Source organism: Chrysoperla carnea, chromosome 3 (assembly GCF_905475395.1).
Source record: "Chrysoperla carnea chromosome 3, inChrCarn1.1, whole genome shotgun sequence".
NCBI lineage: Eukaryota > Metazoa > Arthropoda > Insecta > Neuroptera > Chrysopidae > Chrysoperla > Chrysoperla carnea.
In genome coordinates, this window is record NC_058339.1 from 56435653 (window position 1) to 56463455 (window position 27803).

At 28.5% G+C, this 27803-nt stretch overlaps 3 protein-coding genes across 5 annotated transcripts in view; 1 reads left to right on the plus strand and 2 right to left on the minus strand.

Annotated features, from left to right (window-relative positions):
- The window catches only part of LOC123294809 (TRPL translocation defect protein 14), a 32832-nt gene extending 24522 nt beyond the window's left edge, over positions 1 to 8310 (minus strand). Inside the window, exons 1-4 of one of the 2 annotated variants that reach the window (XM_044875963.1) lie at positions 8024 to 8310; positions 7785 to 7852; positions 4845 to 4882; positions 4558 to 4595 (exon numbers count right to left, since the gene is read on the minus strand). In XM_044875963.1, coding sequence (XP_044731898.1) covers positions 4558 to 4595; positions 4845 to 4882; positions 7785 to 7852; positions 8024 to 8102 — 223 coding nt within the window. In that variant the 5' untranslated portion in view covers positions 8103 to 8310. The remainder of the gene's footprint in view (positions 1 to 4557; positions 4596 to 4844; positions 4883 to 7784; positions 7853 to 8023) is intronic. The other variant, XM_044875964.1, reaches the window with a different exon arrangement.
- Positions 8311 to 9152: 842 nt separating this feature from the next.
- Positions 9153 to 17415, plus strand: LOC123295638 (differentially expressed in FDCP 8 homolog). Of its 2 annotated transcripts, XM_044877056.1 has the most exons (8): positions 9153 to 9419; positions 9680 to 9837; positions 9903 to 10063; positions 12030 to 12194; positions 12293 to 12343; positions 13095 to 13368; positions 13598 to 13826; positions 14901 to 17415. In XM_044877056.1, exons 1-8 carry the CDS (start codon positions 9222 to 9224, stop codon positions 15168 to 15170), a joined length of 1506 nt encoding a protein of 501 aa, XP_044732991.1. In that variant the 5' UTR covers positions 9153 to 9221; the 3' UTR covers positions 15171 to 17415. The 2 variants fall into 2 exon arrangements, with proteins under 2 accessions (XP_044732991.1, XP_044732992.1); XM_044877057.1 differs by lacking the exon at positions 12293 to 12343 and having other exon boundaries at positions 14901 to 17412.
- Positions 17416 to 17548: 133 nt separating this feature from the next.
- Positions 17549 to 26005, minus strand: LOC123296129. Its single transcript, XM_044877590.1, has 8 exons — positions 25836 to 26005; positions 21143 to 21366; positions 19885 to 20183; positions 19617 to 19824; positions 19262 to 19391; positions 18971 to 19200; positions 18722 to 18912; positions 17549 to 17644 (listed from the first exon to the last, which is right to left on the minus strand). Exons 1-8 carry the CDS (start codon positions 26003 to 26005, stop codon positions 17549 to 17551), a joined length of 1548 nt encoding a protein of 515 aa, XP_044733525.1.
- Positions 26006 to 27803: the final 1798 nt, after the last annotated feature.

Here is a 27803-nt window from a genome sequence, read left to right on the forward strand (position 1 = left end):
TTTGATAGTCATTTCAAAACGGCTGCAAATTTAAGTCTATTTAGAAATGCCTAATTAGTGGAACTTTGCGTAGGGCATGCAACAGATCAAGCTATGCATAACAACAATCAGGACATTCAACTGTGCTAAGCTGTAACTCACTAAAACAGAAGGGTGCTGAGACTCTAGACAAAACACTGATGATTCCCCATTTAAGAAATTTACTCCAACATTGAATCACAAAGATTTTTGGGGTTGGTGATTACAAATTTTATGTCAAATTTACGGAAATTTACCCCCTTCACCCATATCGACCATCGTTGGGGTAAAATACCATGTATTATTTATTATAATCGAATTACATATCGTTTTCGAGAGTAGCTGGTTACAAATTTTATGCCAAGTGTACGGAAATTCACCCCTTGCACCCTCTTATCGACCACCCCCTTAAGCTTAAAATTGATATTCAAGTCTTAGAAATCGAATAAAAACTGCATGAATCGTATTTTCAATTGCAATTTTTAAGATGGAGAGTGGCGGAAATTTTGTTTTGTTGAGTGTTAGACAAGGTGATTTTTGCATTTTTAGGGTTCCGTCAGCAAAGATGTATAAAAGAACTATTCTAGAATCACTCTTGTGTCTGTTTATCTGTCCTACTGTCATAGTCTATTTTCTACGAATCTATTGGACGGAAAAATTTCAATGGTAGTTTGGAGATTAAAAAACCTTTTCCCAATTATATCATAAAACATATCAATTTCAGGATCTCTGAAAGACATGACCTTCAAATCAACCTCTCAAATTCCTCGCCGTTGTGAAATGACTATCAAATACTACGAATGGCGCTAGACCTATTAATTATATCATTAAATACTTTTTGTAACAAATAAAATGAATTGTAGCAACATTTACATTTTACATTTCTTCTTTCGATATAATAGTTTATTGAAGGTCATTTTATAATCACTCATTCATAAGGACAGTCACGTTGTATTTTCAATTGTTTAGTGATCTTAACATACACGAGGAACTAATCTAATTAGTTACCTACATAAAATTCGATTGTCACACTTGTGATGAAATGACGTTGAATGGCATTAAATTTTACACAGGGAGAATTCCAAAATATTTTTTCATCGTTAATTCAAAATGAATATACGAAGTTTCGAACAATGTAATTTTCGCAGTAAAAAGTTTTACCACTTCTAAATTTCATTAAGATAATTTATTTGTCATACTTTGTTCTGTGCTTTTTTAGAAATAAGATGAAAGTTTAATGCTATAGAGTTTTAGGCACAATCTCGAAAACTATACACTAAATTTTGTGTGACTTTTTTGAATGTTTAGCTAATATTTGGCTTATAATTGACAAAAATTGTATTTCTCTTTCAAAAGTGAGTAATAGCAATTCTGTTTTTTGAGATAAACCAGCATTATGTCGGAGAACTTGGATAAAAATGGAAATTGACTGATCAATCAACGCACAGCTGAAACCGCTCGGTTTAGAAGCATGGAATTTTGTACAAACGTACCTTAAATGACATAAGGGAGCACTAAGAAGGAATTTTTCGAAAATCATCTCCTAAGGTGGTTTACAATATTTACAAAAGAGAATTCTAATTATTCTTCTCACAAGCGGTATGTTAGGAATGCTTCTTTATAAATAAATAATCTGAAACTATACTGTTTTATCTTATTTTAATAAAATTTAGGAATGAATTACACAGATTTATTTTATGAGGCCAGACCGTCATTTTAACGCAATTATCATTTTCCTTTGATGAGTTAAGTATTCTTCAGTTATGATAAAAATTTTGATTTTTGAAAATAATTTGGAGAATTTATCTCTTTTATTTTCAGTTTTTATTAAAAATGATTTCACTTGTAAAATATTTCTCATAATACTTGACATAAGAAAATGGTGTTATCTTAAAAATAAAGTATTCGAGCCTTGCTTCATATCAAAATTGTTCATGGGGCACAATGAAATACAACGAAAGTTTTGTTAACATGCGGAATTTGATATGAGAAATGTAGACTCCTTGGTTTAAACGAGTGAAGCAGATAATATTTAATATCAACTCTTTACATAGAAGAAATTGTAATAAAAAAAATAATTTTTTCTGAAGGTCGCTCTGATCATACGGCATTCAATATGAACTAATTGTTGCTGTAGATGATAAAAAAGCATATTTTCTGAACTTAATATTTTAATTTTGTAGCTAAAATATTTTGACCCAGACCTTAGGCACAGAGCAGCTAAATTATAATATTTTATCCCGAGTTTTTTAAGAGGTTGCTTAAATTTAATACTTTTCTCTAAAGCCTATTTCAGCATAGTTTTTGCATATAAATCATTTTAAAGATTACTAAAAATAGTCAGGTAGCTTCTTAATCGATTAGTTTTACTATTTGATAGTACTACTATAAGGTATATAAAATTTTAAATGTAAAACAAATAAGTCATTGAACGATTTATAACAGTGCATGTGTCAAGTTTACTTAATATTTAATTAATTTAATGACGTACAACATAAATTAATAGTTTTTTGCTAATAAATTATGTTTTAAATACAAATTTAAACGATTCATAAAAAACATCGACTTATTATAACAGTAATTATTCAAAAAAAAACCTGAATTTGCATTTTTGAATGAATTCATGATATTCAAACGAAATAGATACTTAATTTTTTTTTCCATAATATATTTTTAGAACTCAATATTGAGAAAAAAAACTGCTAAAATTTTAGATAAATTTATTAACAAAAAAAAACCGTTTATAACTTTCTAGAATTCTTAATCTTTTTAGAATTTTTTTTCTAAACAGTATTTTAGCAACTAAAGTATACCTTGAAAATTGTAACTATTTTACTTCAGATAAAGAATCTATATAAAATGAAAAATTAGAGCACCAAGAAGTTAAAACAGGCTACGAGGTACTACGACACAGAAAAATTTAAAACCAGGTATAATGTGAATTACACCAGTGTAACACGTTCCTTATTGTTTCCTAAACTACGCCCGTCTCGCGGCAGGGACAATTAGGCTTTAGACTTATTTTTTCGACAATGTAAAATTATCAAAATTAATAAACAATAAGACTTCTAAGTAATTTCGAATTCCATTTGATGTAAGAAAGAGTATAATTTTGTTCTCTTGTCACTTTAAAATGCATAATTACAAAGCATTTTGGCTTGTTTTTGTTAACTTTTCAACTATAATTTAGCTCATTTTTTTTTCGTTTTAGAAGTTGACAAACTTAAGAAATGTAATACCTACACATATTTTTATTTACGTTTTAATACTGATACAATTGATATGGTCGTCATTTATCGACCTATTACTCTTACGGGCGACAATTTTATAATTGCTGCATTTTTACTTTTAAAAAAAATTGAAAAATATTTTTCTAGAGTCATCTGATCAATCATATTATAAAAGATGACCTTTGATTTTGACGTTTAGGTACTGTGTAATAAAAATACCAAATTTAGAACAGTTTAATAAGGCCATGCCAAATTTTATAATCTATCTAGTGTTTAAAGAATATTTTTAAATTATATTTTTGCGTAAAGAGAGCGATAAATATATAATTGATATTACGTCATTTACGGTAATAAATATTGTGAAATGGAATAAATATTCGATATACATGTTGAATTATATTTAAATAACTTTTTTTTATTGTGTTCGGGTTTTGTAACGAAAGAATTTCTTGATTTCTTAGGCGGCATTAAAACATGCTGCTTGTGAACACTAAAAACGCCAGTGTATTTGTAAGTTTGGATCTGAGGTAAATTTATGAGAAATAGACCTTCATTTGGAAATGAGAGTAATATCTGATATAGTAGGGAGTTAACCTGCCTTAGTAGAGGTAGTACAGCGATCAGCCCGCGTCCAATTTCTCTAACCTAGCATGCGCAAGCAGATCACGTTTAAGTTAAATGAGGCCCAACCTTGGAAAGTTATAGCGCGTGTGGGGTCACCGCTTTAGAATTCAAACGAGGTCTATTGATACGAGTGTTCTCGTATCAATAGACCGGTGGATAATGTTTACAGCAGCAATAATTTCCCCAATGAATTATATTATCCATAGTATTTGATGCAAGTTTTCAATTGTTGACTTTTAATAATACATTAAATTCTCTTTTCAGTAAATGAGTAGACAATATTTTTAAAGCATATAAAATACCTTAAGAGAATATGGTCTGATGACAGTTCCATCACTGCCATCTGTGACTGTTACCTCTTACTTATACGCTACGTTAAAAGGTGGCAGTAGAAGACTTTTTTTATTCCAATTAAAAATATAATTATCTTTGCCACTGGATATGCTTTTCCTAAGTTATTCCTAATTTGATAGAATGATATTTCATAATTTTTATCGATAGAAAACTCTTTTGATTGTGTAGATTAGTCATTAAGGATCACACCCACCTGAACGACTTGTTTTAAGAGATATTAATCTTCCCAATTTAACTGATAATACATAATATACATAATTTCATTTTCTCTTAAGTTCTTTAAGTAAATAAATAAAATAAAGTTAAGTATTCAAATAAACAAAATTCTTACCTTCTTGTTCAGACAGGTCGGAAAATTTGACACCTCCACTGTAAGAAAAACATAAAAAATTATGAAAAACGTGTAAAAAATAATATTTCAATCATAATTAAATTTCTTTTTTAATAAACAAAATTTGATTTTACATTTAATTGAATAATTAATTATATGTTTCATGATAATTTATTTTTGAAAATTGATAATACTATTTGATTGAATCTAATAAAAATAATTAAGATGAAAATATCTACTCTGAATACCAATATTAGAATTCAGTAGAAAGAGCAGAATTATCGTACCTGAGTAGAACCGTGGCCGTCTCCGGCACTCGGAACACCTGTGAACAATTATGCAATTTTTGCGTACTATGTCTAAATTTTACCACCCTGAGAAATTCGCTAACTACTTGAATGCCAACTATTTTTTTTTACTTTTCATGTATTTAAAAATTAACGAAGATTTGCAAAATTCTTACATGAAAATTTATTATTTTGAGTTTTTATTTAATGTAAAAATAATTTTTTTTAATTATTTGATCTAAATTAAAAAAGTTGGCACTCTTAGTACATTCATACTAAGTCTAACTAACCATATTATTGGCTACAAGAATACAATTTTGTATATTGACCTATTTAGATTTATTTGTTTTTTTCAGATTGGATGAGCTCAACATTAACAATTACGGACTGAAATTATGGTTTATTAAGGGGGGCCGCAGTCGAAATTTTGAGGAAGTCAATTTTGAATTTATTCCCTTTTATGAATCTATATTGATTGATACAAAATCTAGTGAAACCTACTCGAGCGTTCTGTAGGTTTTTTAAAAACTTTAAACTGTGGACAGTATTTTTCGGAGATAGCTGAACAAATTGTACTGAAATTTAAATCAGTTATTTAAAACCAAAATGTCCTACGTCCGATCGAAGCTTATCTCTTTCCACCAATTGTTTTTCCAAAAATTCCCTTTTTGTTAAAAATCAAAAGTTTTAAATTTATATGATTTATTAACGATTTACGTTTGTCCGTTTGCTTCAGATGACCAAGTCCAAAATTTTGATGCTTACCGCCAGACAATCAATGTATTTAAATGTTATTCAAAAGAAAAAAACTTCAAAATGTACTATTTTTGAAAACCCCGACGCAAAAAGAGTGGTGTCATATGTGTGTCTGTCTGCGTTTGAATTTGTTAAATTTTTTTTCTTGAGAGGTAATTTAATCGAGAGTGTTCTTAGCTATATTTCAAGAAAATCGGTTCAAGTTTTTTTTTTCAAGCTACATTGAAAAAACAGCATTTGTCGGGGGATTTTTAAATTATATAAATTTCATTATCGACTAGGACTGGGTATATGTCCCCTTAATAACATTAAACTAAATAATAACAAAATTGTCAAATAATCATTTCGCTAAATTTAAATTTTGACTAACTTGTAAAACTTTTTGTTTGAATCCTAAACTTATGTTATTCAACCCTTAGTAGGCCTTTTCATGACATGTGACGTCATACTTTATTCTTAAACTTTTAAAACATCTATTAGATTACATATATATAACAAAAAAAATAATATAATAAAATGTTTCATATTCTAAGAGTACCACAAAAACTTTTTTCGGTGCTACCATTTACACTAGCCATGGATATCCGTGTCTTTACAAGGGCCATAAAACAGACCTGTCTTAGCTCGATCCCATTAAAAGCATGGTCAACCCTTGGACCACAGGGCGCGAGAGAAAATTCTCAATCTGTGACTCCAACTATATACATGGATATCCTAGCATGGGACATCCATGCTATGCTTTGGATATAAGTCATCCGTATCCAAGGGAAGTTATTTTTGATCAATAATAATAAAAGATAATTATTACAGATTATTTTTAAATTTTTCATTTGTAAAATTTTAACATTTATTAACCAGTTTTGAATGCATTTACGTCCGTGTTTTATAGTCAAGAATATTCGTGGCGGTTGGCAATAAACACTTCAAAACTTTTTATCCAGATCAATGAGTGGTTTTTTTGCTATTGGTGGTATTATTTATTTTTTGTTGGTCTGGTGTAAAGAGTAATAAGACGTATCCTATTTTTTGACAAAAATGACAAAAGCCATTGAAAAATGACTGATTTTATTCGTCAAATATGGCAAAAGTCGACTTGCATAAATAAATTAAACTTATCTAAATTTGATAAAAAACAGTATAACTTTAAACAATTTTTTCAATCTTTTTAATTAATAGAGTGAATTGAATTATAAATAATATAAATATTGTTGGAAAAATCTCTTTTATTTTTAACTTGTTGAATAATTTGTCAACGTATTTTAACAAAATATACTTTTTTCAAATTTAAACATAATGGCCTTGTACAGCACACTGTCTAAAAACATGAATTTTTTTTTAATTGCACGCACTTCTCTCTGTAAATTTGGCATCCTCAGACATTATTTATCTCTTTCTTACCACAGAAAAAATAAATAACTGAACTAAATTAACAGAGATAGCGGTCGCGCTTTCTTAACTGAATCCACCAGACCCAATTCTTAAGATTGAAAAATCAAACGTATTACACGAGAGTCAGTAATATTAAATTATGTAGTCGCTCCTAGATATCATCTCCATCAAAAAATAAAGTTTTTTGTAGGCTTACATTAAGAAAATAATAATATAAATATATAATAGTATTAACAGTTTTTTGTAGCTAAGATAAGTAACCCGCTTCTAATGCGAGAGGTACCGGGATCAAACCCAGCATCCGCAATAAATTTAAAAAAAATATATTTTAAATAAAAAATAAATTTATGTTTTCTACGAACAATCACATATGCATTAATAAATATTACCGACTTTTAGAGTCATACACCAAATGCATAAATTTAAATAAAAATTAGCGTTACACTTCTTTCAATGATTTGGTTGTACTTTGACTTCTAATTACCTCTACGTAAAGGATACATGTCTTGTTAAACCATTTTATAAATGATAAAATAGTAAATACACCAAGTCCGCTCCTGATAATTATGCATTTTATTTTTCAAAACTTTTAAGGGAGCAAAAAAGCGGGAAATTATTCAATGTAGCCAATAAATTAAAAAAAATTTCGATAACTTAATAATTAATACATATAAAATTCTTTATAATATACTGTTTTGGAAGAAAAATTAAAGATGTACACTCTTAAAATTTTAAATCCAAATAAAAAATGCATTCATTCAAAATGTAAGAGAAATTGTTCATAATAAAACATACCTTCCACCCCATATTTTCAAAAAATGTGGATAATCTTGACTGTCCGGTTGTTTTACCTCCACATGGGCCTATAAAAAGGGAAATGAACTGATCATGAAAAAAAATTACGTGTACCAAATTACCAAAATGCTAAAAAAATTCAATTGTTACATTAATAAAAAACGCACGTGGTGGCATTTCTCTAATGAAAAATAAGATATTATTCAAAAACCAAAAATTGTAAACGGTTAATTTCCTACCTCCTGTTAATACTAATCTGTAGACACGTTTTTCTGATTTATCCATTTTGCACAAGTTGTCGAATTCCGATTTACCCATTTTCACAGTTAAAACTATTTTGAAAATTTGTTTGATTAGGAAAAAAATACACAAAAATACTGATATATGAATTTCAAAAAAAAGAGATTATTTTTGAACATTAACTATCAAATGATAAAAATAAGTACTGATTTTTTCATTTTAAGTAATAACACTAATGAAGTACATAGAGCCAGTTTCACTGAGCGAAAGAATGTTTAATGAAACTTAGAACGTAAAATTACGAACATAAGTACTACACACCAATTTTCCAACATATCTATTTTTATTTCGATTTCAATGCATTGAATTCATTTCGGAAATTTTAATACTGAATGTACCTGCGCCACTCATAATCGGTGGTGGGATATTATTGCTTTTGATATTATCACATTTTACCCCTATTATCTTCAGTTTGGTAGCAAATAATGAATTACATTCCAATTATTTATTTTCATACATATCGACAATACTCTTTTTGTCTTATATAATTAATTAGTTTTGTGCGGTGAAAATGTATAAAATGATGTTTTTATTCAAAAAACAATTACTACCATTAATAAAAGTTTTAGAACACACAATTATCAAATGACAATTTATGACAAGTCCTTGACAAACCATATAAGTCTGTTTTACCTCATACTAGTCATTGTAAGGCGAAATTTAACCGATACCTTTCCAAAAATTTTGTAAATAGAAAAATATGTTATTATTTTTATAAGAAATGGTTTAGAAATATTTATATAAGAAAATTAATGATGCAGATCAAAATTAAACTTTTTTGTAGTACTCTCGTATGCTAAAAATCCTTATTAAAGATTCTTCAAGTAGTTGTTTGTATGTTTACTTGAGGAATTGGGACTTAAAATTTTCTTTACGAAATATTATTGAAAATACTGCAATAACAAAGTAAACTTAAATCGTTAGCAGAATTTTAGATTTTCCATATCTGATATCTAATTGTACTTTCAAATTGGCGCTGTACGCTAAAATGAAGGTCATTTGACGTTTAGAAATTTTTTAAAGGTAAAACGTACCTCAATCTGCTTTATTTTAATATTTTGACATTTTCAATTTCATAACCTACAAAGTTAGTGAACACACTTTTTTTAATTAATTTAACTAAAAAATGTGAATAAAATGGAATCTTGGTGTGCTGCCATGGCTATTCCACCTAGTGCTGAAGATTGTCAAGTAGGAATTCATTCCGGCTGTAATACGTTAGCATCCACCCCTTCATCCTCGACGTCAGGATGTACATCAGCTGATGACAGTTTTGATTTTCGACATATTCCTACGGGTCTTACAACTGCTGAGTGCCAACTATTACTAAATTCCGTAAGAAAGATAATCCTAAGAGCCATTTAAATGAAATAAGCATATTTCAGCCTTTTAAAGCGATTATTAAGTTTTGACAACTGCAACTCTAACATTTGGTCAATATTTCCACAATCACAATGAAAAATGAACCCCTTTCTTTGCCTTTTTTAGCTTCGCAAGTTTTTGTTAATGGCCATTTTTAATTCTAAGTTAATGTTTTGGACTGTAAATTTAACTCATTTTCGTCCATTTATAAAGGCTGTATATAATGTTTTCAGGATGCAACTGCAGTAGAATTAGAAAGTGCAATAACACGATTAAAAGAATTAATATTAGATACAGAACAATGTTCCGATGAAAGGAAATGGGTTGTTCGACATTTAGTGGAATTAAGATTACGATTACAAGAAAGGCGCGAAGCTGATAGTGATCCTCAGTCTGTATTTTATCGTTTGAATGACATTTGTTGAACGATAATTTATTATAAAATTTGATTTTTAGACATCCGTTAAATTTATCGGGTGGAGAAATTATTCGAGTGACTCTTGGACATCATTTTAAACCACAATTTGCCAAACCTACCACATCATCGGGTAAAGTGTATTGTGATCATTGTGCAAAAGTTGTTTGGAGTATTCTTCAAGCATGGTATATTTGTGAAGGTAAATTAAAACATATGATCAATTTTTGAAATGATTTAGAAACTGAAGAAAATAAAATAATGATTAGTTTATTATTATTATTTATTATATAAGATTGCGGGTGATAACACAAAAAATACTCGACAATCGTAAAATGAACGCGATTTTTGGGGTCAAAATTACCCTATATACCAATTTAGATCAAATTCCGAGAAAAAAAGCTGTTTGTCATTTTTTCAAAGAGATATAGGTACTCTTAAGAAAATTACAAAACAAGAAAATCGATAACATTTTTTGTCATCAATTTCTATGAAACTCAGTACTTAAGGTAATTTTGACCGAAAATCTAAAAAAGTTTAATTCATTTGATAGTTGAATGCATAGTTACTCAAAATTTTTTATTAAATGACTTATTTCTTTTAATTTCTGAGAATATATGAAATTTTTGTCTAATAGTCAAATGAACAAAGTTATCTTAATTAGTAAATCTAAATCAGCAAGAATTTATTTTGCATTTTTTCCCGATTTGTGGTTCAGAATCCTAATCTATTTTTCGGGTTAAATATCGGCCGAATATACGAAAAGATCAAATAATTAACTATTACAATATTAGTTATTGAAATAGATACCACGATACTCGAAATAAAATAGGGAATATTCATGTATTTTTTTAATATTTTTAATTCGTTGTTTACACCGTTATAACAAAGTAAAAAATATAAATACTGCTTAAAAATGTTGTAATTAAGTGCAAAAAAATATTTAAAATACATTATAATTTTGAGATATTTAAACGCAGTTTTTTGGCGCTCTCTGTTGATGACGTATAAGTACCTGAACTGTCAACTGGTGACAGTTCAATGTGAAATTTACACTTTAAAAAAATGAATTTGAAAAAGCCGTAGAATAGTATAATTTAATGAAATACCATATAAAATGTAAGTAATTAATATCATACAGTATGTCAACAAATTTGATAAGCCTGTACTTTGATGTAACGTCCGTATAAAAATTTGAATTTTCGTTTTAGAAATATTTAAATGCCCTCACTGAATTTGTACTTTTATTAATTAATTTTAAGTAAGTAAAAAGATATTAATTACTTAAATAATGGTTTAGTTGAAATGTCCAGTCATTAAAGTTACGGAAGAAAAATATTTGAACCAAATTTAAATTTCATGAATATTCCCTATTGTATAAAAATAAATTTTATTTATCATGAATAAATTTAGCTACTGAGGATGGTTGCGTTGCAATCGAAATATAGATATTTAGCAAAATGTAAGTCTGTTGTATGTTTTTTAATTATATTTTTTAAATAAATTTTCTTAAGGTAGTTCCTCCGCGACAGTCCAGTCAAAAAGTTTTGGACTAATACTATCATTCAGTGCATTAACTGTGCTATGACTATTATACATATACCATATATTATTTTCACAAGACTGTAGTTACACACTAATTTATCTCCTATACGTATACAGACACACACTGATATATACGTTTACCATTAGTTTCTATATCCTCTCCACAAAAAACATCGCTAAAACGAGTTATTTATTTAAGTTTTTTATCGAAACTATATGGTAAATAATTTTTATTTTTTTTATATATTTTCTAAATATAGTATTCTACATTATATTAGTTTTTCATAGAGATGGTGAACGTCATTCATTGATAAATAAATATAATATTTGTAAATTTGTGTATTTTTATACGCTTCTCCCATGTACACGTACAAATTGCGTCACTTTTAATTGCTAATATCTCATGTATGGCATGGTAAATCATCTTCTAATTTTAACAGCATGTGTATTATGAATTAAATATTTTATATTCTGAGTTTTGAGAAATTCTTGAAATATTACTTTCGTGTAGGTACTACCTTAATATATAATTTTATTTCGAATATCGTGGTATTTATTTCAATAACTATGTCTCACCTCGAAGTCAACAAAAATTCATCGTTATATTATAATATTATTTACAGATTGTGGATTTATTAGTCATTATAAATGTATTAGTGAAATATTTCGTGTGTGTGCCCAAGTTGTTGCAGCTGAACATCCCCAATATGAGTTAAATATATGTCCGGAACAAGGTTTACATTTACAACAATTTCGGTGTGCAGAATGTCGCATTGCCATTTCGTTAGGTATGTTCAAAATTTAAAATTAATTTTTATTTATTTTAAGAAAGGTTTTATATCAGAATGATCATATCTCTGTATTAATTGTATAATATTTGTCGTAGTTATGAGTTCGTCTACAATATCTTGTTTTGGTCGAGCTCTTATGGCAGCAGGTACTTACTATTCAATGTTTATACATTAGTGTTTTTTTTTTTGCATCAATTTGTTTAATTTTTTTAGTTTATTGCTTGAGTTGTATTTTAAGTCACGTAATACTTTTGTGAGGAAGGTGATCACTAAATGACTATTTTTGTTTACATGACGTTATAAATAGGGAGTTTGGTTGCAGGAGTCTTGCAGGATTCGGACAAATTTTGCGGGTACGAAACCTTAAACTCGCACTTGAAACATCTCTAAGAACACTCTCCATTAAATTACCTTTTTCCTTAAAGCCTTTTCCAAACTGAACCGATTTCGAAGATCGTCGCCAATATTTTAGTTTTTTTTTGGGTACGGAAACTTAAACTCGCACTTACCTATCAAACGAAACAAAAAAAAAAAAACAAAACAAAACAAAATCGGTTCATCCGTTTAGGCTCTAATATGCCACAGAGAGACAGACAGACAGACACACATATCGGTCAAACTTATAACACTCCTTTTTTTAGTTCGGGGGTTCAAAACAATCAAACATGCACAGTTTAGCAGCAGTTAGTAATGCTAGTACGCACTGCATCTGCATGATTATCTTTTAGTTTACTTGGAACAAATATTATCCCGCTGATACAATTATTTATACTATCAATTGTATTATATTTATTATCTATCAACAGCATTTTATAATAAAATTAGTTTCTGACAAAAATTATTCCATTATCTCATGCTTCGAAAGCCTGTTTCTCATATATTTATTTTCTTTATTAGATGTTTCATGGAATGAAGCTCGATTATGTGATTATAATGGAAAGTACTATTGCCCACGATGTCATTGGAATACCTCAATGCCTACACCTGCTCGAGTTATACATAATTGGGATCTTGAACCAAAACGTGTGTGCCAAGCGTCCGCTCAATTGTTACGACTCACATATAAACGCCCATTATTACCGTTAGCAACACTCAATTCTAGATTATTTGGCCTTGTACATGAGTTAAGTGTCGTACGAAAGCAAAGAGATCAATTGATATTAATGAAAAGGTATGTATTCACATGTAGGTTAGGCCCATTCACATGCAAGAAAAATTAAATTTTCCAAATACTTTGAATGCAAAGAGTGTAAACACTTTCCTGTATTCTCAAAAATCTCATCCACAATCCAAATTTGTTAACAGTGGAACAGATTTTTTCAGAAAATATTGTGTTATGTCAAAAAAGCATTCTTCGAAACACCCACATTATATAGAATAACAGTTTGAAATTCTTGTAGGTATTTAGTCAACTGTCGTATTGCTGCAGAACAACATATTTTATCTAGACTTGGTGATAGGTTACATATGACAGAAGGATGTTTAAGCTCCGATGAATCAAGTACTAATACTGGTGGTGTACATTTATATAGCATGCAAGATTTAATTGAAACAGAAAATGGTACTTTGTCAAAAATATTATATGAAATTATTGAAATGTTTTCAAAACATATTAAAAAAGATTGTATGGTAAGTAATTTTTTTTGTTTTTAAAGGATCCCATTCTATTAACAATGATTTATAGTGTGCTTTTCCCTTACAGTACACTTCGACAATCCTACTAAGGAAGATTGTATTTACCGATTTATATCGGAATTTTATTACAGGCCACTTTATAGAAATAGAATGTTATACAGATGTACGACTTCGCTATAATTATGATAATTGTTAATTATATGCTATTAATAGTGATTATCTATGATTAAATAATTAAGATTGGCTATATTATTTTTAAATATTGCTGTATAGCAGGAGAGCAATCTTTTTAAATAACGAAAAGAATCAGTTGACAAAAGCACGTTCTAAACACAATAATACAAACTTTTTACAAAATAAATAAATATATTAACACATTCTATCGTTCTATATTATTTTTATTCAATGAAAATTATCAGCTGGAGACCTGATAAAAAGTTCATTTTTTAAGTATCGCGGCGCTGAGGTCTTAAAAATATTCTTGGTCCTCTAAAAGTGGGTAATCTTTGTTTAGATTTGGGTTATTATTCTCATATAATGCATGTAATAAACCTGTTGTCAAGGATTTTGACGTTTTACCAAATTTCAGTTTATGAATTTAATATTTTTTGCAATAAAATTTATTTTCAAACATGAGAGATCTTGTTGGAAACGTATTACCAATTATGAAACACGATTTACATCCGGATAACTTGTTAAACATAAAAGATTATGTAAAAAGTTGGAATGACGTAATTATAATTTTATTTATATGCTTATACAGCACTATAAACAAAACCTAAATTTTAAGTCTGCCACTTTTAATAGTTTCTTAGATAAATCAAACTGTTTAGAGGGAAGAGTTGCTACATTATTTGAATGCGAGCCGCTTGGTGATAGCCTCTCAAATTTCTGTCCATGTAGAAATGAGTTGCCAATATGTACCTTGGCCTTAAGTCTTATTAACAAAAACGATGCACCTCAAACTTTTCAAATTTTTTCGATGTTATATTTGTATAATTTAAGCTAAAAAATAATTCACGCAATGAATCATTGTTTGGAAATTAATTCGATGAATTATGTTCTTAGATATGCAATGGAAGAGGACATTTATGTGAATTGTGCAACATTGAAGAAATTTTGTATCCATTCGATGATGGTGTACATGTGTGTAAAGTATGTGGAGCAGTATTTCATAGAGCGTGTGCCACAATGAAACATTTCAAATGTTCAAGATGTGAACGGCGTAATCGTCGTAAACAAAAACAAGAAAAACCTAAAGAATACATATGTGATGGAAAATGTACAGATGATTGTGATTGTACATTAAAACTTGTTAATCATCCGTATACTGAATAAAAATTGAGCCGAATATCTTAATAAACACAAAAAACACTAAGATGATCAAACGAATAATTAATTTGTTAACAAATATATTTTTTAAACATATTATGTTGAATGACCAGAAGAATTAGGCAAAAATAATGATATATTCAATAATTTTATTAAGGTCTTTTATTTTGTAAATATAAATATTTTTAGTTACCGTATGATGACCGTAAATAGTATTTATTGTACATATTATGTTTATAAAATTATAAGTATTGGTTTTAATTTTGGGTAATTGGATTTGACTTATTTTTTAATTGTTAATTGTTCAAATCATCCAGTGACGGCGTAAGGAGTGGTTTACGTGGGCCAGGGCATACAGCCTCGCGGTCCGTGGGGCCTTGCGTCTTGAAGAATGCAACGAAAAAAATCTATTCGTCATGGTAGTACACAATAAATTGTATATTACTCTGTGATAATTATGTTTCATACATTCCACTGTCTATTCATAGACAAGTGAATATATTGAACTGTCAACTCTATTGTAATTCTAATCTATTTCAATAGGTGTCATCACTAAACGATGTAAATATGAACCCAAAACGTTCAATAAAAAAAATGTTCATTTGCTGGCGTTGCATTACCGTCACAAGAAATCCCTGCCTGTCAAGATTGGGAATTTCTCATACCAGGCGATAAATATTTATAATTGGTCGCTCGCCCATCACTCTCGTTTGTTTGTCTGTAATTTTTTTAATGAAAATTGTCGTCGTGCGCCAATAGCTCTCACAATATATACTTTGCCCACATCAAATTTAGCTCTTGCCCCGCCACTGGAATCATCGAATATTCTAAAGAAAAATCAATTCATTTGCTAATTTGTACCATTTTTTAACATAGTATACTAATTTCAATTTTATTTCTATTTATTTTGAATTAACACCAAAAAGTTTATAAGTATCCCAAATGACAATAGATTGTTTATTTTTTATGTTTATATAATTTCAATCGGATATAATACCTCATTGGTGTAAAAAATTTTGAACAAATTCGATAGTATTTAGAAAATTGTTCTTTTTACGAATGTTTAAACTTCTGGGTCATCTTCTTCGTGGGTCATAAAAACTTAACGGAGGCCACCAGCTTTATGAAGAAATGTAGCATTTTTATAACGACATGGAACACTATCATGGTAAATCTGTTGTGTGCCGGAAAATCAACATATTTGATGGCAGCTATTTAAAAAAGCTAAAATGTTCTAATTAGTATGATTTGCTATAACCCCACAATATTAGTATGGCTGTTCGATGCGCCGAATATATTTTTTGTGGCCTAACTTGAAATATGTGAACTTTTGTGTAACAAATCTGTAATTAAAAAACTGTAATTTATTCGAAAAGTTCATTATTTTTATTTCAATAAGAATAATAGATTGATCCACCACAGGGTTGTCATACTTACGTGGGAATTTTATGTCAATATTTCTTGATACAGTGCAATCTCGATATAACAAATCGGAAGGAGCAAGTAAATATTCGTTATATCAAGTAATTCTTTAAACTGAGGCTTGTTTGGTCTAAAATTCGTTAAAAAGAGGTAATTAATGATGTTTCGCTTATTGCGATTGATAAGGAACACTTTTTACGTTTCTGAGCCATTTCAACTTAATCTTTAACAATAGTGATGAGCAACAGTGTTTATATTACTTTCTATCAAACAATAGTGATTGGTTTACGAAAAAAAACTTGTCGGAACCTGTCGCGACAATCACATACTATGGGATTAAGCGTCATATAATGGTGGGAACGTTAAATAAAAGTTTTGGGTTCACAAAATTCGTTAATTAGGAGTATTTAACATTTATATAGACTTTTTTTTATACATAGTTGACTATTTGTCATAAAGAGATTGTTCCCAAAAAATGTTTGCAATGTAAGGGGAAATTTTACATTGACTACTATGGACAATTTAAGGGGATTAAGAAGAATTTGTTAAAACGAGAAAGTCGTTATATTGAGGTACGTTAACCTTATATTAAGGTTGCACTGTGTATGCTATCAAATTAGCTCAAAATGAAATTATCAAGAATCTGTAGGCACTAATAACATATAAATCTTGCATACACTTTGATATTGTGTCTCATAATATTATATTCGGATTGAAAAATTTTATAGTTTTTGGAAAACAAAGTATTTTATTTTGAAAGTCTTTACAAAGTATAAACATAGTAAAGATGATTTTTCTTTATCAGTTTTTTGTAAATTATAATGTACCATAAAATAACTCACAAAAATAAGTAAATGTGTTAGCTTTTTAAATTTTTGTAAATCAAATTTTGTCAAATTTGGCTGTGCTAATGTGTATTTGTTATAACAAATTTAATATTATATATTAAAATTTATTGGATTTTATAACTGCGTGAAGTTGAAACAATTATTATTATTGCGATTAGTTGAAATAAATTTGTATAACCATTCTTCAAATAACAAGAAATATTTATCAATCTGAAAATAAAAATATTTATATTAATTGCGATTGAATTATCAATATGTTTTATTTCTAGGCATATGACAGAGCAAAGCTACTGTTAAGCATGGTGGGCGAGCGTAAAACATCTTAAACTACCCAGATGCGTAGTCTAAGCGAATCGTACTTTTTAATACATAAATAATTACCTTGGAAAGTATAATGGTATTATTGTGAATCGTTAACACAAGTAAACGATAAATATTTTTATAAATATAACAATTAAACAAAAATTTGCTCGGATGATGAATAGCACCCGCTAGCGATGTGACGAATTAAAATAAGTCCAAACTTCACTAATATATGCTTTATTCATATTTTTCATCACAGTTAAATTTGACTGTTGGACAAATTATAGCAAACTAACCTCAAACCAAAACAAAATAAAGTTTGCTTTTAATGGACTTATACGGTGTGTTTTTAATGTACTTATTCGATGGACTGATTTGCGCTATTGAAGAATTATATGTATTAAGTTAATACATAACAATTTGCAAGCCTTTCATTTGAAAGTTAACATTCGCATTCGCGAAAGTACAATATACAACATTCGACCCATGATTAGTACCCATGTTGTAGCAAAATTTATTCTCTAAAATTTTCCAAAATATTCCAAATTTTGGGTTTTACCTCCCCCCCCCCCTTACGCAATCTTCAATTTCCAAGAGTTGGTTTTGATAGTCTTTTCAGAATACCTTTTCGTTATTACGTAACGAGTGGCACAAAACCGATTCCGATCTAATTTTTTTATACCCGATCATTCAATGGATATCGTTAAATTCGGTTATGTACGAAACGAATATTTTTTACTATAAATGTTTTCGTGAGAAAACGTTAAATTCAATCAATTCTGTACAGAGCGAATACTTTTTTGACATTAACATTAAGCTATTGACACATCCTATAAGTTAATTTTCAGTTCACAAACAATTTTGTACAAATCCAGGTATTATTAATTTTTAATGGTATTTTTTCGATAAAATCAATACCAGATTATTTCCAAGGATTTTTGAATTATTTTTTAGATGAAACTCAACCATTTTCAGGATACTAACCTTTTCTATTTCGTAAGTACATTGGGGAGATGGATTGGAAATATCAATACCATACATTGCTTGAAAACTTTCTTCTAACAACCATATAGCTACAACTGCATCATATCTTGTAGTTTCGGATCTTAAGTGTAATTTAGCATGACTTTCGGCCATTAATAATAAGGAATCAAGTATCCGAATAGGAAATGTCCCTTAGTAAAAAATTTGAATGTTATTTTTTGCATAAATTTCATTTTTTAATTGGTTTACCTTCTCTACATCGCCGGCATGTAACAAAATAATCCTTTATCAATTCTTCAGTGGAAGGTGTTACAGATACTGTTCTAGAATTAACAGCACGTAAGTATAAAACTAATTCAGCCTCGGGAATGATGGTATAATCGTCTGAGGTAATATTTACTTGAAGTTCTTGTTCTAAAATATATTGTACATAGGCAACATCGTCATGGGGATCAGATAAAAATGGCATTCCAAATATACTAATAAAGAATGAAAAATTATTACTCATGTGATAATATATTAATAATTTTATTTAATTACTTTACTAATGTTTGTAATTGTGCTTGTTCTTTAGTTTTACTTTGAAATCCAAAATAAGTCCAAATAGCACTTTTTAATGGTAATCTGTAACTTCCAGATTCGCCCAATTGCATTTTACCAGATTCCATAGCTAAATTATGAAAAAAAGATTATCAGAATCTAACAAATTTGATAAAGATATTATCAAAATTATATACTTTCCATTTCTGTTTGTTTAGTTTTACATATTGGGCCAAGTGAATTAGTCTCAAAATTCAACATTACGTAAAAAATGCTTCAATTGAAAATTCTAAAAAAAACCTACCATTTTTAATTAAAAATCCATTTTTTTTATCTGTATATTTTGACCAATCGCCCAAATAGCATACGCCAGAATTAGCTAAACTTAAAGAACCAATTTCGTACCAGCCATCTTTATTTTTACCACCAATTATATTACTATTATTTGGTGATAGACTAACACACCGTACCGCATACTTTGAAGCTAAGGACATTAATTGATTCGGGAAATATGTATCAAATCCAACCGCTAATATTGGCAATGGAATAGTATCACAGCTATTCTGAAATGTATTTCTAATTCAGTTTACATGTTTAATTCGATTTCATTTTAGAAAATTTACCTTAAATGAAGCTAAACTTAGCAATATTCCCATTTTAAAATTAATAAATAATTGTTGAGGTGCTAATTTTTGTGCAACGCCTAATTGAGATGATAATATATATACAAAGTTATATGGAGATTTGGAGTCTAAGTGGATTTTCATTTGTATAATGGTTGGAAAAAATGAAATTGATGCTTTATACAAAGAAAATGTTTTACAATTCGGAATTATACCCATTGCTTTAAATATGCCATTTGTCGCCATGTAACCTGTTAATTCGTATTCTAATCCTAACTCGAGATTTTCACATAGATTATCTGAAAAAAATATGAGATGATTTGTAGTCTTTAATAAATCTACTCAAGCAACCGTAACCGCATTTACGAAAGTTTTTAAAATAAATTGGGTTTTTAGAGTCATTAATTCATATAGTTTTTGAACTGGGAGCTCTTTTTTTTTAGTAGAACTTGAAAAGACTTAAAATTTGCAAGATCATTTTTCTTTTTTGTAAATATTGTTGGATTAGTTGAGAAGTATTTCTTCTTTCACAGAAGGAATCGAATTATCAAAGATCAATCAATACGTAGTTTAAAAACTAAGTCGGCTTCCGTGGTTTAAAACTACGCAACGGATTTTAATGCGAGTTTTTCATATATATAGAATCATTCAAGAAGAAGGTTTTTATGTATAATACAATTCATAATATAGTAGAGTAAGGCGTTGAAAGAGATGTGCTTCAAAAACATAAAAAGTTGTGCATCGATTAAACCCAAACATTGACAAGGTTTACTTGTTTTATCTATTTTTAACCTTCGGGAGGGTGGAAAGGTGGAGTGAGAAAGTGGGGAAAAATAATCGAATATTTTCAAGTATACCCAAGTGGTGTATCAAATAAAAGAGCATGACGTGTACATTACAAAACTGTAATCCCTGCGGGATATGGGGAAAGGAGGTGAAAGTAGAAATGTTGCTCAGCAAAGCGGGTTCACAGCTAGTGTATAGTAAACTTAAAAAAATAAAATTACATTATTTGAAAGAAAAGTCTGTACCATTCAATATACGCGTGCTCAGTGAATCAAATATAAGGTGTGTACAAATTCCTTAAGGAAATAGGTGTGTAAAAAACTGTATTTTTGCAGAGGGTTAGCAAAGTGTGGATATGTTTCATTCGACGATGGCGCCAGGGTTGCTATGATTCAGACTGGTAGCTCTAATAATGTTTTCTAATAATTTAATATTCTCTTGCGAAATAAGTTATGATAAATAATACAAATACCTATTAATTCAACTCGAATGTTTGTATGTACAGAAAAATTATGATTCAATGATGTTTCTGTGATGATCATTTGCGCAATAACTCTGTTACATATAATTCGAGAATTTTCATATTCTTTTAGATGGCACCCACAATGTAAACATTTCATTGGAGTGGTTGAAAGTTTATGCATTGTTATTACATCACTAACGCAGTATTGGCTACATTTCCATATTGACATACGTCTATAAATAAAAAATTTAATAAGTCTTAATAAATTTAAAACCTGTCGCAAAGACAATATAGGCTTGTGTGACCTTTCACTATATGGGTTAACGTGGTTATTAAGACCATTAATTGAGTAGTTAATAATTTTTTACCTTCATGCTCTTACTTTTTAGTTTCATGTTGCCTACTGACGCTAAACTTTTAGTTTATTTGGAAAAAATAAGAAAATCTGGTTTATTTTGCGATTAAAAGATAATTTTATTTTTTTATTTTTATTAGAGATTTCGACTGAAATTGCTCCGTGACATCACTCTTTGTATAAGATATTATAGTCGATATCTCAGAAACTATTTAGATATTACATTATTTTATTTTTTGGGCTAAAATAACTGTAAAAAATGATTTTTATCCTAATCGGAGACAAACACGGCCTAAAATAGTTTTATTTCAGAGCATTTCTGTCAAAAATATCTCATCTAAAAATCAAATGAGGTGAATTTTTATATTTTGAATCATAATTATCCTAAATAATCGAAAGAAATTCTGATTGATTTTGTAATCAGTTTTTGAGATATCCAATGAAGAAGTTGCACCGGGAAATCACTCCTTGCGTACACGTAAGGAACAGAAATAAAAATGAATAGAAGAAAATTCAATCATTTTGATTAGTTTGAGTAAGGTAAGATGAAGAAATATCAACATTTAAGTAAATACAACTGGAGTATCTGAAGGCTCGGTTCTTGGAACAAAACAAACAGCTATCTAATTTTCGTCGTAAATTAGTTAGGTGCGAGATCATAAATTAAAAATAGATTTAAGTAATAAGTGCTTTAAATTAAAAGCAATATGTATTTATGTTCATTTTAAAATGAACGCATTAATGATTTATTTTAAATGAATTTATCAATGTGCATTTAACCTAAATAAATTTTATTAATTGATGTTGCAATATAAAATAATTAAATCCAATTATTTTGAAGTGATTTTAATTCGCTATAAAAATCGTTATTACTTTTCGATGCTTACTTATGTAAATAATTTAACATAAATGAGATTTTGTATTTGTATATATGATGCAATTTTTTATTTGAGTATTAAAAATTAAATGTTATTCGTTGGTAAAACCATACCTCGAGAATGGATGAACCGATTTGGCTGATTTTTTTAATAATAACGTTCGTAAGAGTCCGAATTAGGTTTAAGATGGAAAAAAAAGTTATCTGGAAATTTTCCTAAAATCTCCTAAAAGTATTTTGAGAGGTTTAGTACTCCGCTTTCATACATATATCATGCACACATTTCAATTTAATTCTTTGTTTTAACGATGGGGATCGAACCCGCTACCCTTATAGGAATACATTTTGCTCAACTGGACTGAGGCTGACAAATTTTTGTTTAAAATGATGTTTTTTAGAAAATCATTAGAAGTTGTTGTATATTTTTTCTGTATATATAATTAGAAAGAGGTAGATAATGTATTAAATGGAAACAGCGACCGCTTTTAATGCTAAAGAAGTTCGTTGGAATCTATTAGGCATGCTTGGTAGATGTTTTATGTAACACAAGAACCGACAATCCAATTTTAGGATCATCGGCCGTCGTCATACTATTACCATCATTAATTAATATGCCTAATTTAAGAAATAATCATAACGAATTGTCACAAAAATATTATAAAAAGGAAAATATGTAATTTTTTTAATATATTTTTATTTATTTAATGGATAAAAGTTAATAAATAATTATAATTAATATTAATGATAATTTTATGTTTGTGTCAAGTGTGTGTGTATGTTTAATTCAGATGATTATTGGTTGGAATGTGAAGTATTTTTATCATAATTAAAAATTTCGAAAACTTCTAAATATTTCCTAAATATTTATAGTATTACCGATGTCCTATCTATTTACACGATAACGTTCTTTAGTATAAAAGCATTGGCATGATGGCGACATCACGCCCAGTTGGATGATTTAAAGTTATCTATAATATTTTTTACTTATTTTGACGCTGGGAAATTTAGAATTTTCCTATACTAAAATATTGGTTGTTTCATCAAGCCAGTCGGCTAATAACTATTATTATTAAAATTGCTATTAGATAATTTTAATTACTAACAATGAGGGAAATTTCCCAGCGTCAAAGTAAGTAAGAGTTATTACGTATAACTAAACCGGGTGTGGCGTTTTTTTTGTCTTTCGCCATCATACAAATCTGTTGTACTAAAAGATATCGAATCGGTATTTAATTTCTTACCAACTACTATTTTTGATCGATCAAAACTAACTGACAAGAGAGAGTGTAGATTTATGTGCATATACACATATACATGTATACCCTCTCTTGTTCGGTACCATTTAGTTTTGAATGACCTATACCTCAATAATTTTTTGAAAGATTTATGAGGTGATTTTTTAAGAACGGAAAACAATAAATTTAAAAACAGAAGTATTTACTTGAATAAGATAACAAAAAATTTTTGTGGAATAGCTAAAATGCCCGATTGGGAAAACGATTGCGAGACCCGACCGGTTTGTTGAAAAAAAAAACTGAACCGTCATAATTTCGCCAATGTGCGTCTGTGATATATAAACATCTTAAAACCCCATAAGTCTATCATTTGTAGTTCAATTTTAATAAATAGCATACTGTTGGATTGCTCTTTTACAGAAAAATAAAAAGTTTCTGGTAACTTTTTTGTTCAAATGAACACAGTGCTAGAAAAGAAACTCCAAAAGATCCAACAATTGTGCCCTCGCCTCTAACTTTTAAACAATTTGATATAGAAAGTGTCGATAAATCTGACAAAATTGTCGATAGTAGTACTAAAAAAAAGCTCAATGAAAATTCGAACATAATTCGAAAAATTTTTTAACCGCGGGCTATGGTTAGTAAGGTCTTTGAGAGATAACAAATAAAAAAATGCAAAGTAACATTTTTGCGTCACGTGAATATTGGGTGAGATATAAACTCCCAAAGCGAGAAAATGAATTAAATTAGGAAATTAATTTATAAGTTAGCGTGTAAATAACAACATCGTAAATACTGTGATAATATTAATTAGATAATTACAAAAAGAGAAACACAGAAAATAATCACTCAATTATCATTATTATGTAAGCTATTAATTTTAACATATTCTGTATAATAACGAACCCTTCCATTCTTGTGTGGAATATACAATTCGATAAATTTCACTATTTCTCAACATTCTGGTTTACCTCGCGAATTCCCCGGAACTGTGAAGTGGCAACCCTACTATTAAACGAGAATAGACGCCACTGGTCACAATCAGTGAAACAAAAAAGTTTTTATTGAGTATTAAAAAACAGAATGAACATAATATTTATTGCATTGTTAAATTGTTATAAAATGGTTTGTTATATAAATCATAAATTTCAAAGCCTTGAAATAAATTATTATTAAAGAAGCATTTGTGATTATTTGTTTAAGGTAGTAAGTCCGTTAAAGTTGAGTTTAAGAAAACATGCTCATATATACGGTACTTACACTATTTTGTGACACTATCAGTAGTAATACTGTACTTAATACTGAGACATTGTACTTATACATATTTAAAAGTTGAAAGTATCTTTTTATTTTTGTTTCTCTTTTCAAAAAATCAGACATCAGAACGTTTTTCTCGATTCCAAAAAATTTGTCATAATAATTAATGTATAAATACGATATTTTTGCAAAAATTGTAAAGTATAGTATATATAATTTTGTTCGTTTTTCGAGAATCTTTCACAAGACCACTAGTGGAAGCTACATACAAATTTTCAACTGCATATCTTTTGACCTATTTTGCTCATTTACGAACTCAAACTCACTTTTCACGTTCTAAGCACGCTATAAAAATTTCATCTTGATATCTCTTTTTGCTTTTGAGTTATAACTAAGTGGAAATGGACTAATTAAGTGAATTTATGAGCACCTCTACCAAAATTTTGATTGTGTCATCAATATTTTTAAGCGTTACAAACTTGGGACTAATATTAGTGTGCCTTGATACATATATATTACAGGGTATAATAATTTCAAGTTTACCTTAATATTTAATGTTTTAAGGATCAGCAATCAAATGTTTTTTTATTATTATTCTGGAATAGATGAATTTGCAGTTTACGCAAAAACGAGGTCTTTATGATCCATTTTATGCCCATCTTCATGAACAAGTATAACAATTATTTTGTGAACACTCTATCTACATCCCTCACTGTTTGACTGGTGGTAATGGTGGAAAAATCGGGGGAGGTAGAGGAGTTATATATTTGCATTTATGAAATGGCTAAGAATTGCTATCATTCAAACTAATTTAAAACATTAATTTTTTTAATTTTATTATAATAATTTTTGAGTGTAGATTTTTGACTATCCAAAATGTTATAATTCTATAGAAAAGTGGATTTACGGACATACTACCTTAAACTTAAAGCATTTGTATTTATTTGTTTAAAGCAATTATTGAAATATTGTACTTACATGAACTTTTGTATGTCTGAATGCCCTATCAGAATTACTTTTAATGTGCATAGGCCTGTATGTTGTTGACGTCTAAAATTGGTTGTCATACTCATTGGGATTGTGATGGTTGGTAATGGGTCAATGTACAAATATAATTGTACTTGATCATACTGTATTGTTGCATTCATTGTAAACTTTTGTAATGATAATAAAATTACATCATGTATCATATTTTCAAAATAAATCGGTTCGTTTAACAGTAATTGAAATATATTTCCTAAAAATTATGTTTATTACTGTATGTTAATGACCTATTTATAAGTTTTAAATTCTATATTTATACGTATAAGATAGATTTTACCCGCAACTTCCCTCGTGTATGGATTAAAAAATAGTTTCCTTACTATCATAGTAAACACCCCTGATAAGGAGAGAAGGATTATTTGGGGTCACCATGAGATTTCCAAGTTAGTAGCGCGTTATAAGATGATCAAATTTTTTTTATAATTATATTTTTGAGTTTAGTATAACAGGGAAAGGGTTTAAAATATTTACCTCTTTTCATAATTTCAGGCAAATGCTTAAATAAACTGAGAATTATTGTATTATTATAAATACCTGTGATTGATGCCAATTTTAATGGATTGATTTTGATGGAATAATAAAATATTGGAAATATTTTATTTGGATTACATAAATCTGAACTAAATTCACCGCAAGTATTTTCTAAATCACTCATTATCCCACATTTATCCAAGTAGTTAATTATATTTAAACGCAAAATAAATTCAGAATCGTTTTCAAAGTTCATTTTGTTCACTTTAAGAAGTTGAAGCCGTTTTTCAGTTTTTTGACAGATTTTTTTATTCAATTGTTAGAAAAAAAAAAAACATAAACCATAGAGAATGCAAAATAGGTAAGTTATAATTATCTATATTATAACCATAGATTACCTCGTATTTTATGAGTGTTATACCAGTTTTTTTTCATTAAGAGAGAATCATAATAAAATAATAAAATTGTATTTTATGGAATATTATCCAGATAATTTATTAATTTGTTTATAAAATGTCAATTGTTTAATTAAATCTCATTAATTAACTGTTGCATATTTGTTTTTTAAATTTTTAACTGTTTAATAGATGCTATAAACCATAATGGTGTATAATAATTTGTGTTATTAAATTTGAGAAAAATTTTGCGACAACTCCACACACGACTTCTGTGATAGGTGCCTATAAAGTCATTTAAGCTTAGCCAATGTTTTTCTAAGAGGAGAGAGGCGTTGATTAAGTTGCCATTACGAGAATTACAATAAATAATGCTCTAAAAAGGATCATAGTAATACGTTAAATATATTAGTAATACGTTAATAAAAAAAAATTAACCAAACCTTTCGAGTTGGGTATCAAAATAAAGGTAATTAAAAGGGGATTACAAAAATGTATATAAGTTATACGTTTAAATTTAATTAGGAATAATAAATTGCTTTTAAAAGTTTTAATACAGTATATTTAATATAGTTCATATAGTATAAGAGGGACACTAAAAAGTAAAAAACCCGACTGTGTCCAATAAAATCTGAAAAAATGAAACAAGTCCAGTACCTACATTACATAGCGACTTTAACAGTCGGGGCCCAATTGGGAAGATTTGAGCCGATCTAGATATTAACGGGCCTCGACTGCTAAACTCGCCATGTAAACTACTGGATTTGTTTCTTTCTTTTCAGATTTTATTTAACACAGTCGGGTTTTTGAATTTTTGAATTATTTATTATTATATAGTTGTAGTCTGTATATGGACGTTAAAGGTAATTCGATACATTTGGGAAAAATTAGATAAAATAAAATACACATATGTGCGCTAATTATTAATTTTGAAAATAATGCGAATAAATTAGGCAGGCATATGTGAGAATCAAAAATTGGCATTGAAGAAAAAAAGTATGAACACATAATCTTAATTTGAAAATACACTGATTAT

Excerpts from the sequence above, each read along its gene's own strand:
- LOC123295638 (XM_044877056.1), top strand. The coding sequence starts at position 9,222 with ATGGAATCTTGGTGTGCTGCCATGGCTATTCCACCTAGTGCTGAAGAT. Across the intron at positions 10,064-12,029 it reads AGCATGGTATATTTGTGAAG|ATTGTGGATTTATTAGTCAT; the intron begins GTAAATTAAAAC and ends TATTATTTACAG. Across the intron at positions 12,195-12,292 it reads TCGCATTGCCATTTCGTTAG|TTATGAGTTCGTCTACAATA; the intron begins GTATGTTCAAAA and ends TATTTGTCGTAG.
- LOC123296129 (XM_044877590.1), bottom strand. The coding sequence starts at position 26,005 with ATGAATGCAACAATACAGTATGATCAAGTACAATTATATTTGTACATT. Across the intron at positions 20,184-21,142 it reads CATTCGAGTTGAATTAATAG|ATAATCTATGTGAAAATCTC; the intron begins GTATTTGTATTA and ends TATTTTTTTCAG. Across the intron at positions 19,825-19,884 it reads TAAGTTTAGCTTCATTTAAG|AATAGCTGTGATACTATTCC; the intron begins GTAAATTTTCTA and ends AATACATTTCAG.